The sequence below is a fragment of the Sarcophilus harrisii genome, chromosome 1 (genome assembly GCF_902635505.1).
Source record: "Sarcophilus harrisii chromosome 1, mSarHar1.11, whole genome shotgun sequence".
Taxonomy (NCBI): Eukaryota; Metazoa; Chordata; class Mammalia; order Dasyuromorphia; family Dasyuridae; genus Sarcophilus; species Sarcophilus harrisii.
The window spans coordinates 19,018,651-19,033,370 of NC_045426.1; the positions used below are offsets into that span (position 1 = coordinate 19,018,651).

General features: G+C 50.4%; 1 protein-coding gene across 6 annotated transcripts in view; it reads left to right on the plus strand.

Annotated features, from left to right (window-relative positions):
• Window positions 1-14,720, plus strand: part of FLNB (filamin B) — a 131,020-nt gene that overhangs the window by 105,186 nt on the left and 11,114 nt on the right. For 2 of the 6 annotated variants that reach the window (XM_031953181.1, XM_031953219.1), the window contains 13 exons: window positions 19-90; window positions 824-926; window positions 1,928-2,068; window positions 3,088-3,216; window positions 4,845-5,018; window positions 5,426-5,584; window positions 6,186-6,389; window positions 6,599-6,751; window positions 6,856-6,978; window positions 7,564-7,830; window positions 9,927-10,064; window positions 10,158-10,273; window positions 13,048-13,180. In XM_031953181.1, coding sequence (XP_031809041.1) covers window positions 19-90; window positions 824-926; window positions 1,928-2,068; window positions 3,088-3,216; window positions 4,845-5,018; window positions 5,426-5,584; window positions 6,186-6,389; window positions 6,599-6,751; window positions 6,856-6,978; window positions 7,564-7,830; window positions 9,927-10,064; window positions 10,158-10,273; window positions 13,048-13,180 — 1,912 coding nt within the window. The remainder of the gene's footprint in view (window positions 1-18; window positions 91-823; window positions 927-1,927; window positions 2,069-3,087; window positions 3,217-4,844; window positions 5,019-5,425; window positions 5,585-6,185; window positions 6,390-6,598; window positions 6,752-6,855; window positions 6,979-7,563; window positions 7,831-9,926; window positions 10,065-10,157; window positions 10,274-13,047; window positions 13,181-14,720) is intronic. The other 4 variants (XM_031953191.1, XM_031953204.1, XM_031953198.1 and 1 more) reach the window with 2 other exon arrangements.

Below are 14,720 nucleotides of genomic sequence, written 5' to 3' on the forward strand. Positions count from 1 at the left end.
CCATTTGCCACTAACCAGGCCACAGAGGAGGACGTTGCCGTAATGAAGGAGGCGCCGGTAAATGCATGTCCCCCCGGCTACAGTCCTTGGGTACAGTCTTTCCCTCCTTTCCCCACCTCTCCTCACGTCGCTTTTCATTTCAGAGCCTCCGGCCTGCTTCTTGGGGTCGCTTACGCTTCCCGGGGGTCTCCGCGTCCGCGTGTCTGTCCGGTTGATCCGTAGCTTTTTAGAAGGGTTCAGAATCATCCTGGGATCTGTGCTTGTTGCTTTCTAATGGAGCCTAAATGTCACGGCCCACGCCCCATGAGTACCACTGGTCACTTCTAATCGCATTAATCAAAGGTTGGGTCCTGCTGAAGAAGTGGGGGGGCGGGGCAGGGGCTTCAGGTCCCACACAGGGACTTCGGGGTCCCGCGCAGGCTGAACCTGCCCCTGCAGCCCTGGTTTCTCCTTGAGATCGAGCTCTTCGCTGCTTCTCCCGGGGCCTGGCAGACCTTTCCAGGCTGAGCCTTTGGGTCCTTCACACAGACCCAGACCCACACAAACTGCCCTTTTTCCTGCCGCCTTTGGGTAGCACTGGGAATTTTACAAACAAAAGGGGAGTGTCTTGTCCCAGCCATTGGACATACTTGAGCCTCCAAATCCTGGGCGCTGCAACCTCAGCCCGTCCACGGCACGTTCCTCAGTTGGGCAGAATTCGGCTCTGAAGAGCACGGGCCCGATGTAATCAGTTTGCAAAATTACCAGCTGTTCTGCTCCCTCTGGCTTTCCCGTGGGCTCCCTGCTTGGCCCCAGCCTGAGCCGTCTCCCCTCCTATTTCTAGGTGACGGAAGAAGCCTACGTTCCCGTCAGTGACATGAATGGCCTGGGATTTAAGCCCTTTGACCTGGTCATTCCCTTTGCTGTACGGAAGGGAGAAGTAACCGGTAAGTAAGCTGGTCAGCCCTGCCTCCTGTCACCCTGTTTCTCGAGCCCTCGGTGCTCCCTGGGCTCCCTTGGCTTCCTGCTTGGGGCATTCTCTCAGATTCTCGGTGCTCCCTTGGCTCCCTGGTGCTCTCTGAGCTCCCTGAACTCCCTAGTGCTCCCTGGGCTCCCTTGGCTCCCTGCTTGGGGCATTCTCTCAGATTCTCGGTGCTCCCTTGGCTCCCTGCTCAGGGAGCCTCTCGGACCCTCGGTGCTCCCTTGGCTCCCTGTTGCTCTCTGAGCTCCCTGGGCTCCCTTGGCTCCCTGCTCAGGGCAGCCTCCCTGACCCTCCAGGCCAGGCTGACTTGGCCACCCTCCGTGTGCTGTTCTCCCATAATCACCTCTCTGCAGAGATGGCCCAGGAACCCCTCTTTGCTCTGCATTCCTCCAAACCCACTCTGGGTTTAATTTTTTATCATTGAGGGTGGCAAGGATGGCTTTTGCTTTTAAAAGCATCAAGGCTCCTGGCAGGAAGACCCGGGTTCAAATCCAGAGCCCGAGACATTTTCTAGCTGTGTGTCTTTGGGCAAGAGATGTCACGTTCACCTACCTGAGTTTCTTCATCTGGAAAATGGGGATAGGAACAGCTCCCGCCTCCCAGGTTAACACCCGTGAAGTGTGTTACTTTCCACATTTTAAGTCTATAAGAACGCCACTTGTCGTTACCACCCTTATTATCATGATCTGAGAGTGGAGCTTTCTTTGAGTCCTTGCTCGAGCCCGGCTGTCTCTGGTCAGTTGTTACATAATGCCTGATGTAACACTTAGGGAATAAATCTCCCACAGACGCTCGCTGCTCTGTGGGAGCACTAGGAGAGGGATTTGGCTGCCAGCTTCTCGCGATACGGGGCTTGGCAGCTTTCAGGCCGTATGTCTGTGTGCCGTGTGCTTGGGACGCCCACCCTGGCAGGGGAACCACTGGAGCTCATGCCCTGATCCCCTTTTCTGCCTGTGTTGTCCCCAGGGGAAGTGCACATGCCCTCCGGGAAGACGGCTGCCCCCGAGATCGTCGACAACAAAGATGGCACCGTCACGGTTCGCTACGCGCCCACCGAGGTCGGCCTGCACGAGATGCACATCAAGTACATGGGGAACCACATCCCCGGTGAGTCGCCTTTGGCCGGGCGGTGGGGCCGCGCTGGCTGGGAAGAGTTCAGGGGTAATGGGCGCCTAAGGGTCCCGGGGGGATTTTAGAACCCAGAGCCTCGTAAAATCGAGCGGTCTCTGATCTCGCCGGCCTGCGTCGTGGGTTCTGGTAGGGAACACATGGAACCCGATTCAGGCCCTATATCAGTGATGAAAGCCGAAGACCAAAGGACAGTCTGAGGAGTAAGGGTCAGTCCAGCCTGGCTTAGAGAAACACTAAGGGGCAGGATGGAGCTGCTGGGATAACTCTCTCCGTGATAAATGTGGCATTTCCTAGGGTCTAAGACCCTGAGGAAAGCCTGTATGCGTAGAGGAATTGCACATGTTTAACATCTCTGGGGAAAAAATTTAGAATACGAGGTTTTGCAAGAGTGAATGTTGAAAATTATGCAAATGTTCTGAAAATAAAAAACTTTTATTAAAAAAGCATCCTGGAAAAGGGGGAAAAAACAAACTTGTTGGTACCTGCTTCCCACCTCCTGAATTATCGAGGTTTAGGGGAGTGTGAGCCCGCTCTAGTCAATTTTTCCCCATTTTTCTAAAATTGTGAAAAAAGGCCCATTTCTTTGGATTTTCTTACAGAGCCTCAAGCTTTCCACTGACTTTTCCCCTCTTGCTTTACACTTCACTGAATAAAGGCCAATAGAATATGTTCCTGACATAGGGAGAGGAGAAAACCCTGAGCAGCCAATAGCCTATGATTTAGCCGGCTAGCCTTGGGTTTAGGAAGGCCTGCTTCTGGCGCTGCTCCCTGGCCGCTCGGAGAGGAGGCTCTATTCTGTGCATCTGGGGTGGGGTTCCAGTTAGTTAGTGAGCTGGCTGACGTGCCCAGCACCCAAGGAGCCCACGGCACCTCGGGATTTATGATCCTGCCCGAGAGTGAGATGGAGCAAAGATTTAAAACTGGTGAATCGGGAGCTCGTGCAGGCTAGAAGTGACCTTATGTCCCTTCCCTTGTTTTTCATTTTGGGAACTTAGAGAGCCCGCTCCAGTTCTATGTGAACTACCCAAATAGCGGCAGCGTGTCGGCGTACGGGCCCGGCCTGGTGTACGGCGTCGCCAACAAGACGGCCACCTTCACCATCGTCACAGAGGATGCGGGAGAGGGTGAGTGCCTCAGGCGTGGGGAAGCGGGGAGACCCCTGGAGTCTGCTGGGAAGGCCAGGGAGAGGGCAGGGATTCCTGCTCATGGAGTCTAAGGATCGCCACTTTTTCATAAATCCGTTCATAGAACAGGAGGCCCTGAACTCCATTTTGAGTCCAAACGCCCTGAAATTCTGATCCTTTTCCCACCCCATCCCACTGCATGCACACACATTCACACACACACACACACACACACACACACACACATTCTCTCTCTCTCTCTCTCACACACACACACACACACACACACGTATAAAATCAATACTTCCAATAAAGTCTTTCCTCCAGGAATATAATATAACATGATGTATGTATATATATATAATGTAATACTATTATGTATATAATATATGAATATAATATCCACAAAATAAACTCTAATGAAGTCCTTCCTGATATATATGTGTATATTCACATACATATCCACAAAATAAATTAACTCCAATGAAGCCTTTCCTAATATATATATATATAATTTTATATTTATGTGCATGTTCATGTATATTTACAGAATGAATTCCTCTTAAAAAATGTGTTTACATATTATTGTCTATATGCAATAAAGTCCTTCCTGGTTCCCTCTTTGATGGACGTGGGTCTAAATTTTCCAGCACAGCACCACTGGTCTTGGCACCTTTCTCATTAGGCTGCCTGCTGAGGCATGGGAGGGTCGCCACGGGCACTGAGAGAGGGGGCACTCTCCCCCAAATCTCAGTACGGCAGTGACTTTGTGCACCCCGAGACACAGAACCTGGCGTGGCGTGTCTTGGTTTGCCTCTTTCTCAGAAGGCCCATGGTTTTTTCTCACAATTTTCAGCGATTTTTAATTTTTAATTTTAAACTTTAACAAAATAGAAAAGGAAAAACCCATTGCCCTGTGCACAGCAGGACATGAGAAGAGGATTCAAAATATTGAACAATGATTTCTATTTCAAGAAGGCCTTTTAATCCTGCACGTTGTGTTGAGAGCTGTCCTTCTTTGTTTCCTTGTAGGTTTTCTTTTGTTCTCTGCTGTCTGCTTTTTACTTTTATTATTTTCCCTTTTTTTTTATCCCCACCCCTGGAAGGCTACAATTAAGCATGGCAATCTACACGGACACACACACACATACATACACACACATACCCCTGTAATCAAACACATGTATTTAAGACCATAATAATAAACTTGTTTGTCTTCTGTTTCTCTGAAGCATCTTCCTTCACAAGTCGGGATCTGCTTATTTTTCTAACTCCACCAGCTCAAGATTTTCTACATCACAGCAATATTCTAACCTTATAAAACTGTCTAGTTGTTTTAAACAGTTTTTTAAAACAGTATTGAGGGATATGGCTGAAATTCAGGGGAGTTTCCCCGTTTGTCTGATTTTCGAGTTAGTGACTGGGCAGACCGCCCAGCTGGAACCCAGGGGCTTTTCCCACCCCATGGGAATCGAGCCAGCATGGCAGAGTTGCCCTGGGGTGTCCCCTCTGTCCCCGGGGATGATCGGGGCTCGTTGCCCCTTCGCCAGAAGCGGTACGTTGTGCAGCCCGTCCGTGTGTTCTGGGCCCGTCCCCCCTAAGAGCGAGGCCCCTTTTCCGTCTGATAGGGGGCCTGGACCTGGCCATCGAGGGGCCTTCCAAAGCTGAAATCAGCTGCATCGACAACAAGGACGGCACCTGCACGGTGACCTACCTGCCCACACTCCCCGGGGACTACAGCATCCTGGTGAAGTACAATGACAAGCACATACCCGGCAGCCCCTTCACCGCCAAGATCACAGGTAGGGAGCCCCAGCCTGGAACCGGGGGAGGGGCTTTGCGGCTTGTCCCCTGGGAGTGACTTGGCTGCTCCCACACAACCCTGTTTTGAGGTGCCCTCGTGGCTTCTGGATGTAGAGGTGGGAGGACCCTGGGACAGAGGCCTTTTTGTCTACCCTCTCTCACCCTGCCTGGGGGCGCTTCCTCTCCAGGAGATTCGGGTCATTTCCTAAGCCTCCACAGCTGCTAATGTATAAGATGATCTGGCCCGGAGGACGTTCCAATGGTGAAATTGCACGTTTTCTTTGCAGCATCCATGGGACCCTGTGAGGTTTACTTACAGCTAAGACCCGGTCACACAGTTAGTGCTGTTTGTAGGGGAAAGCCCAGAGGGATTAATCTGAGTCGTGGTGTGTCTGTGTCCCCCTAGATAACAACAGGAGGTGTTCCCAAGTGAAGCTGGGCTCGGCTGCCGACTTCCTGCTGGACATCAGCGAGACTGACCTGAGCACACTGACCGCCAGCATCAAAGCTCCGTCCGGGCGAGATGAGCCTTGCCTCTTGAAGAGGCTCCCAAACAACCACATTGGTGAGTGGCCCGCCAGGTCCAGGCTCCCGGCTCCCGGTGTCTGCTCTGTTGTCCTTGGGTGGGAGGAGAAATGGGGGAGCAGCCCCTTCCCCAGAGGTTTCCACCTAATACTTAGAGAGATGTCCACTTGTCATGTGGTAGGGGGGAGGGGGGGGGGGGAGATTTCCTTCGTCACAGACGGATTAGTCTGGCTCGATGCCCTGGCATTTTGTATCTTGTGATTCCTTTTATTCTAAGACTGCCATTTGGCATGTTTGGAAAAAACAAATCTTGGATGAAATGCTTTCATTTTTTTCCTTTCTCCTTGGTGTTTATAGCGTTCCTGAAATGGCTGGTGCTATAAGACAGCAGTCTCAATCTGGGGAATATGATTTCAGGGGGTCCATTGCTTGATTAAGAAAAAGAAATTACATTTTAATTTTCCCTGACTTTTAACTGAAATCTAACATTTCCCTCTAGCATTTAAAACCATGATTCTGAGAAGCACAGACTTCACCAAGCTGCCCAAGGGACAGAACTCTCTTTGTGAAACTGGGTCAGGTTCATGCTCCTCTTCTATCCCCAAAACCCCATTTCCATTTCTTGTTTCCATTTCTTTCAGGCATTTCTTTCATCCCCCGGGAAGTCGGGGAACACCTGGTCAGCATTAAGAAAAATGGCAGCCACGTGGCCAACAGCCCGGTATCCATCATGGTGGTTCAGTCCGAGATCGGAGACGCCCGGAGGGCCAAGGTCTCAGGCCGGGGCTTGAGTGAAGGGCGCACTTTTGAAATGTCCGACTTCATTGTTGACACAAGGGATGCAGGTCAGTCTGCTTGCCCTGGGACTGCTGGGGAAAGTCTGGTTCCCTCAGAATTCCAGAAGGGGGAGGGGGGCTGTAGTACATGAGAAGCACCAGCCACAGGAGCCGGTTCTGGTGAGGGCAGCTTGAGCCTCTGCCTTTTCTGATCGGGCAATTTGGGGTTGACGAGCCCGCCGTGTCTGGTTGGACAAACCGGGATGTGTGTCCTTCAGGTTACGGTGGCATATCCCTGGCGGTGGAAGGCCCCAGCAAGGTGGACATCCAGACGGAAGACCTTGAAGATGGCACCTGTAAAGTGTCCTACTTCCCCACGGTGCCGGGGGTGTATATTGTATCCACCAAGTTTGCAGATGAACACGTGCCAGGTACGGAGCCGGCTTGTGTGCCTTGATTGGATTTTGCTCTCATTAAGCTCTTGGGGTGCGTACCTCATGCAGCTTCAAGACCACCTTTCCCCCGTTCCTTCCAGGGAGTCCCTTCACTGTGAAAATCAGCGGAGAAGGCAGGGTCAAGGAAAGCATCACGCGCCCAAGTCGGGCACCGTCGGTGGCGACCGTTGGGAGCATCTGTGACCTCAACCTGAAAATCCCAGGTAAGCCAGGGCGGGTGCGTTGTCAGAAGCCTGAACGCTAAAGGGCCGGCCGCGGCCTTGGGAGAAGGACCAGCCGCGGCCTTGGGAGAAGGACTGGTCCCCCGCAGAGGCCCAATGGCTGCTTTGTCTCCTCCCTGCTCGAGTCAGCCAAGAAAGGGGGCCCCGGACCTTGGTCAGAGGGACGGCCATGTGCAGCAGCAGACCTCAAACACTAGTCCCCCGGGGTGGGCAGAGCCCTCGCTGCCGATTCCTGCAGTGAGCAAAGGGCCTCCCCCCACTGCAGAAGGCTGGACCGTGGCAAGAGCGCCTTAGAAACTGGCCCCAAAGCAGCCTGATTGGACCCCCGCCACCCCCACCCCCCATTTTCCTTCCTCAGCTTGGACATTGGTATCCAATTAGTGCTAATTGATGACTTGCTCCGTTCCATCAGTTTTCATGATGGAAAACACCAAGAGCCTCACAAGTCCACCCGCAAAGCATTGCCCGTCTTGCCTGGTGCCGTGTGGCCCCCAGTCCCCTCTTCACGTGTAATGCAACGTCATACATAATGTCATTCATCACATATACTCTTTTGTTTCCCCCCAGAAATAGACAGTGCAGACATGTCGGCCCACGTCACCAGCCCCTCTGGCCGCACGACGGAGGCCGAGATCGTGCCCGTAGACAAGAGCTCCCACTGTGTCCGGTTCGTGCCCCAGGAGATGGGTGTGCACACGGTGAGCGTCAAGTACCGAGGGCAGCACGTGACCGGAAGCCCGTTCCAGTTCACAGTTGGGCCCCTCGGGGAAGGGGGTGCCCAGAAAGTCCGCGCCGGGGGCCCCGGCCTCGAGAGAGGAGAAGCGGGAGTGCCAGGTGAGCCGCGGCGCTGCACGGGGTCTCCCTAGAATGAGGAACCGGCAGGTCCTCAGGGGCCACAGTGAGATATATGCCCACTGACCAACCAAGGTCACGGGGAAGGTGGGAACCTCTGCGGAGGAACCCAGTGGGGGGAGCACTCATGGGAGCAAAGCCAGTCAGCATGTACACAAGCGGTAGTCAGGATCATCCCCTGAGGGACAACTGGAAAATCCCAGGCAGGGCCTGGGAGTAGAGACTCTACAGAGGGGTGGGTGGGGAGTCCTGAGTTCAGTTCTGGACGTGTTGGGTTTAAGATAGCCGTGGGACATCCAGTTTGAGATACCTGGTGGACAGTTGGGAATGTGGTTCTGGAGGCCAGGAGAGAGCCTGGAGGTGCCGTGGATAAGTGGGCCTGGAAATCACAGCAGAGCTGATTACATGGGAGCTGATGAAATCCCAGAGTAAAATAATACAACGGGAAAAGAGAAGACAGACCGAGTCTGAGCTCTGGGACACCCTTGGGTCCCTTCCACTTCTCAATCTACAGCTGGTCAATTGTTTTTAGAAACTGGAAAAATCTGGATGTTGCCAAACGTGTAATTATAACAAATGTTCTTGTTCCTGTCTCTTTCCCTTGTGGGGGGAAGGGGGGAATGGAGGAGGATCCATGGGGCTAGTAGGAAATCATCTCTGAATTGTAGGTTTATGATGACCTAAGAACAAGGGTCATAGGGAGTGTGCCTGAAAGCTTTCCAGTCCACTTAAAAAAAAATTACTTAATCCTATTTTATTTTTTCCACTTACAAAGACACAATTTTCAGCATTAATTAAAAAAAAAAAAAACTTTTTATTTGTAAAACATATGCATGGATAATTCTCAGCATTCACCCTTTTAAAACCTTATGTTCCAAATTTTTTTCTCTCTCCCTTCCTCCCATCCCCTCCCCTAGATGGCAAGTGATCTGATATAGAAAACGTGTTAATTTTTCTATGCATATTTCCACAATTAATATGTTGCACAAGAAAAATCAGATCAAAAAAGATCAACAACACGAAGCAAACAACTACAAAAAAAATTAAATGCTATGTTGTGCTCCACAGTCAATTCCCAGAGTCCTCTCTCTCCTTCACAGGATCATTGGAACTGGCCTGAAGCATCTCTCAGCATTCATTTTTGAAGGATTTTGAGTTCCAAAATTTTTTCTCTCCCCCCTCCCTCCCAACTTCCCAAGATAGCAAAATGTCTGAAATAAGTAATACATGTGCAGTCATATAAAACACATTCCCGCAATTGTCTTGTTGTAAAAAAGAAAAAAGAGACACAGAATAAAATGTAAATTCTTTTGTTATTGTTGGAGGCAATTTAAGTTAAATGACTTGGGGTCATAACATTAGCCTCTGAAATCAGATTTGAACTTGGGTCTTTCTGATTCTAGAGCTGTGCTCTATGCACTGGGCCACCCAGCTGCCCCTTCATTGATGCTTTACTCCCCACATGTTCTCTTCAATGTAGTGATGCTGGCCCTGGTCTGAATAACCAACAAAATCCTCCATCTCTTAACTCTGGGAGATTTTCTCTGCATGTCCCCCTTGCTGGGGGGCAGGGCTCTTCCTCCTCTGCTCTGACTTCTGACCTCCCCAGCTTTCTTTAAATCCCAACTAACATCCGACCTCCCACAGGAAGCTTTCTCCTCTCATAAGTTTTTTCTCCCTCTCAATTCTAGTCCCTTCTGTTAATTATTTCCATTTCTATATTTAACATTTCATCTTCTCATTAGCTTGTAGGCTCCTTGAGAGCAGGAACCGTCTTTGGCTTCTGTTTTGTATTCCTGGCACATAGTAGGTGCTTAATAGATGTTTAAATTGGCCGGTTGTAGAGTAGGGAATATCTGCCTTTAAGGCACCTCTGGGAGTCATTTAAGCTCTTCCTGCACCAGTCAGCTCTGCCTATTAGTGTCAGAGAGCAGCCCGTCTGTATTGGTGAAGGGCATTTCCTCTCCAGAATCTCCCTAACATGATGGACTCGTGTGTTCAGGGCAGAAAGAAGGGGGCTGGGGGGAAAGGGGACAGCTTCCTTTGAACCACAACCTTCTGTGTTCTGCTCCTTCCAGCTGAATTTAGCATTTGGACCAGAGAAGCAGGGGCCGGGGGTCTCTCGATTGCTGTCGAAGGACCGAGTAAGGCAGAAATTGCCTTTGACGACCACAAAAACGGGTCGTGTGGCGTGTCTTACATTGCTCAAGAACCGGGTACGTAGCCGAGACGAGCGGGAGGCTTGAGCTGCATCAGGGACCGGCGGTCCTGCAGGCGCTCTGACCCAACCTGGCTTTCTTATCCCTCAGGTAACTATGAGGTGTCGATCAAGTTCAACGACGAGCACATCCCAGAGAGCCCCTACTTGGTGCCCATCATCGCTCCTTCCGACGACGCCCGCAGACTCACTGTTATGAGCCTTCAGGTGAGACATAAGGAAACATCCAGATGCTTGACCACAGACTGACTGATCCGGCCCTTGTTCTTCACCTGTCCGTCCCAAAGATCAGTGGCTACCCTTTTTTTTTTCCAAGTCATATAGTAGGCCCTGGGATGTGTATGTCCCCTAAAACTTCTGGCCTTCAGGACCAGCAAGCACCAGGCTGGGAAAATCAAAGCTATTAAGTTAGTTCTGCCTACGATCATAGAATCATTGCTTTCAGGTTGGCCGATCTCAGAAATTATTGAGTTCAACCCTTGATTTTACAGTTAAAGAGGCGGAGGCCCAGAGAGCCTCCCTAAGGGGAATGTCCTATGACCATACTGCTGGTCTGTCTCAGAGGCAGCTCTTGAACTTGTCTCCATGTCCTCTTGTTGCCTCTAATGCTTCTGTCGTTTTCCAAGGGCTCCCCTCACAGCAGTCCTGCTCTCAAGTTTTAACTGAGACAGATTTTATTCATTTATGCAATTTTATTCATCAAGAAACTACAGCCCAGAGGTTTACAGCTTGCCAGTGGGCATGTGAGTTTATTTTCAGATTCAAACTCAGTTTGTTTTAATTTAATTTTTAAATTTATTTTTTTGCTCTTTTTTTTTTTTTTTTTTTAAAGAAGGCATTTGTTGTGTTCTTGCTATGAGCCAAGCTTCTGGAGTTACAAATACAGGGAAGTCAGATGGTGCTAATAGCAGAGCCCCTTGGCTTCCAACTGCAAGGGCTCCTTCTCTGGTGCCATTCTTGGTCTGGTTCTTTGAAAGACTCAGGACCCATATACCCATACTAGCTCTTAATACCTTGGCTGCTGGGAGTGTAGACTGGTCAATGACCAAGTTGGAGGGAAGGCATTCAGGAACCAAGTAGAGTTGTGCTGAGCTAACCAGGGAGCTCAGCTGGAGACAGTGAGGAATTTGTCACTCACTTGTTAGACAAGCCCTTTTCTGGGCTGGCTGACCAGTATTTGGACAGCTGACTCTCAACTGGTCCAAGTATTTCTTTGTGGAAATTAATCCTTGTCCCCTAAGCTAAGGGGGAAGAGAATCTAGGTGTCCCTTCCTTTCTTGTCTGTAGGACATCTAACTCAAAAGCCAGTCCCCAAAGTCTCTCCATTGATGGGCATTGTATTTTTATCTCAGGGCACTCCTTGGGTCAGTCTGGACCATGGGAGAAAGAATGTAGAACCTGAGCTCATGGGAGAACCAGTCTGAGTACCGAGGTCATTTTAATAGATTCATTTCTGAACCTTCTGAGCCTCTTTGTCAGCCAAGTCATGATAACTTGGCAAGGATCTTATAAAAAGTGACATTTTTTTTCCTTGTCAGTCCTGAAGTCTTGCCTCGTTCTTGGCGCCCATTCCAACTTTGTATTTAACCTCTCACCCGCAATGAGGCGCAGTAGCGATTGATGATGAGGTTACTTGTAATTCCCTGAGATCCATTTGCTTCTCTAAAAACAGAGCCGACTCTCGGCCCTGCCTCCCATCAGGAAGGGCCCCCCTCCTCCCAATCCCTCAGAAGAAGAACAAGGCTTCAGATTAGTTATCGTGGTTTCGATGTTTTTCTTGTGTTTCATTTAAAGACTTCTTGACAGGAATTCCTGTCTTTGCCAGCCACCCAAGCCTCCAGAGGGAGATAAGGCCCTGATCTGCTCAGGACGCAGGAGATTGTCTCCCATGCGTCTCAAGCCTCTGGCCCCGTTATCTCCCTCTTCAGGTTTATGGGGCCAACAGACAGGTTGATGGAATGTAAGTGGCTTGCCCTTTCTGGACAGCCTTGGCTAGAAGTATGTACTTGGGGATGGGCCGTCACTGTGTAATGCCCCTTGGCCCATTAGCCTGCTATATCCTGGGGAGATGGAAAGTTGGGGGAGTGTCTCAATACTGGCCCACTTCTCCAACCTTCTGCTGAATGGGGTATCCAGCTTTATGGTAAATCTGTGTGGCAACCTCTGCTGTGAATTAGGAAAGGTGGTCAGGGAGACTTTTTTTAAAAATGTTAAATTTTGCTGAGAGTAATCTCTCTTTGTGGTCCCTTAAGCTCATTGGTATCCATCAAGACAGAGCACAACCCACCCACCTTATCATCCTTTGTGAACTCTGTTCTGTTCTGTTCTGGGATCTACCTAGTACATTAGAAGCCTTCCTTGGGATTTGTTATCATGGCATTTGGATAATAATCTTGAGTTCCTAATGGATCACAAGCCTTAGCATATTCTCCAGATCTGGAGAGGTTTCAGGTATGGTCCTGTGCCTGAGGAATTAATTTAGAAACATGTCTAGAGGATACCGATAAGCCTACGGGGTAGCCCAAGGGCTACTCTTGACAAGGCTCCTCACTGAGATTTAAGGAAAGTCCTCCACCTTAGAACCAGGGTTTAGGTGGGATCCCTAGTGGGTCCTCCGTGGGCTGTTGGGCCTGTGACCTGGTTTACCCCCGTAGGGCATGTTCCAGCATAGCGCTGGGTCCGTTCCCCTCTGCCACAGCAGCCCCCTAGCAAATTAAGAGCATGAGTCCACAATGGGAAAGATAAAGAAGGGAGCCATCACCTCCCAGGGGTGGGACCATATTCACAGTCAGTTCCAACGTTCCCATCACCTCGTTCCATAACTGTGAGCTGAGCTCTCCTGTCACCAGCGGCTGTTATATATAACATGGACACAGCCTGGCGTGGGTGAACCCGTGGCCTTGGTTTCCATTCGGAGAGCTCCAAAGATTCTGAGGAAACTCCCAGAAAACAATAACTCCTCTGGTGTCTTAAATACTCAGGAATCTGGATTAAAAGTTAACCAGCCAGCATCCTTTGCGATAAGGCTGAATGGGGCCAAAGGCAAGATCGATGCAAAAGTCCACAGCCCCTCGGGTGCCGTCGAGGAGTGCCACGTGTCCGAGCTGGAGCCAGGTAAGCCGAGTGGGTCTGGGACCTCCCTTCTCCGAGAATGAGAGCAAGGTTCTGTCAGCTGCATGGGCCGGGGATGCGGGGGGATCGGAAGGGCAGCCTGTTGCTGCCAACAACGGAAAGGGCTTCCCCCGGCACGAAGGAGTCAAGGCCCATCTCGGGGCGGGAGCCAGCTCCCAAAGACCCATGGGTGCCCCGGTCCAGCTCCTATTTCTCTGCTTTGTCTGTGAAACTAAATAAAGAGTTTTTACTCGACTCTGAAGAGAGTAGAGTAGAACGACCCTCGGAGGAAGGCAGGTCTGCGGCTGTCTGGGCTGCATCGTTCCAGGATGTTACCTTGAGATCCTTCTCAGTACAGAGTTCTCCTTTGTGGTTCCTTTGTTTCTGCCCCACCCACCTGGAGTGTTAGCTGATGCCCAGAAATGTTACAGACGTGCCCCTCTGTCCCTTTATGCTCCCCTAGACTCTACCTGTTTGCTGAATCACTAATGACAAACCCTAATATCTGCCCGAGGCCTGTTGATGGCCGTGGATGGGCTGTGCCAGGTCGAGACACAAACTCTGCTTCTCCTGATGGGGTTGGCTTGGCATGGGATGGGGCAGCTCGGGGACGGGTATATCACCCTCTGCTAAAACCTGGTGTCCACTTGGCACTTTTCATCTTTTAGCCCCAGCAGCTCTTGGAAGAAATGTCCACTAAAGAACTGGAGGTTCTGTCGTCTGCATAGAAATAGGAAGAAACTGATCCAGTTGTGAGCTTTTCAAAATAATATTTTAAGTCGAGCTCAGAGGACTTCCTTGGGCCAAGTGTCCAGGGGGACAAACCTTGGGAGGGACGATGATCAGACTGAGATCTGAGAAGTGATTTAGAGTCTCTCCCATTTGGAATTAGAAGATCTAAATTCAAATTCTGCCCTCTGTATCTCCTGCTCACTGGGTGATCTCTGGCAAGTCACTTTTCAGGCCCTCCTTGCACCTTGGTGAAGTCTTCCTGGAGGATTTCTGAGGTCCCCTCTAGTTCTTAATCTGGATCTCTCTGCTCTTGGGGTTTTATTGCTTTAGGGAACTTCCAGAGGAGGAAATTCCCTCTATCAATGCGAATTAGAATCCTGTTCTGCAGGATTCTCCAACAGATTAAATAATCTGGCGTGTCAGAGGTGAGACTGGAATCCAGGACTTTTTGGCGCCAGGGCCAGTTCTCTGATCACTGGGCCACACTCTCCTGTTCCCACAAAAGCCGACTCCAGAGATATTAAGTGATTGCCCAGTGTCTCCCACCTAGCCAAGCCTATACCACATGGAGGCATGTTCTTCATGAGCCAGAAAACAGCTGCCGCATATTTTCATCTTCTTTCAATACTCCCCCGACCCATGAAGGCCCCTCCTGCCAGGAAACGTACCCAGGTCTGCTTCAGACGACTTTGTCCTTTTTTGTCTCTGTGTCCCACGTTGCAGAGCTGTAAGAGCTGAGACCTGGAAGCTCTCCCCAGCAGTAATCCGGAGCGGGTCTAATTCTGAAGTTTTCCACCATCTTTCCTTTAGG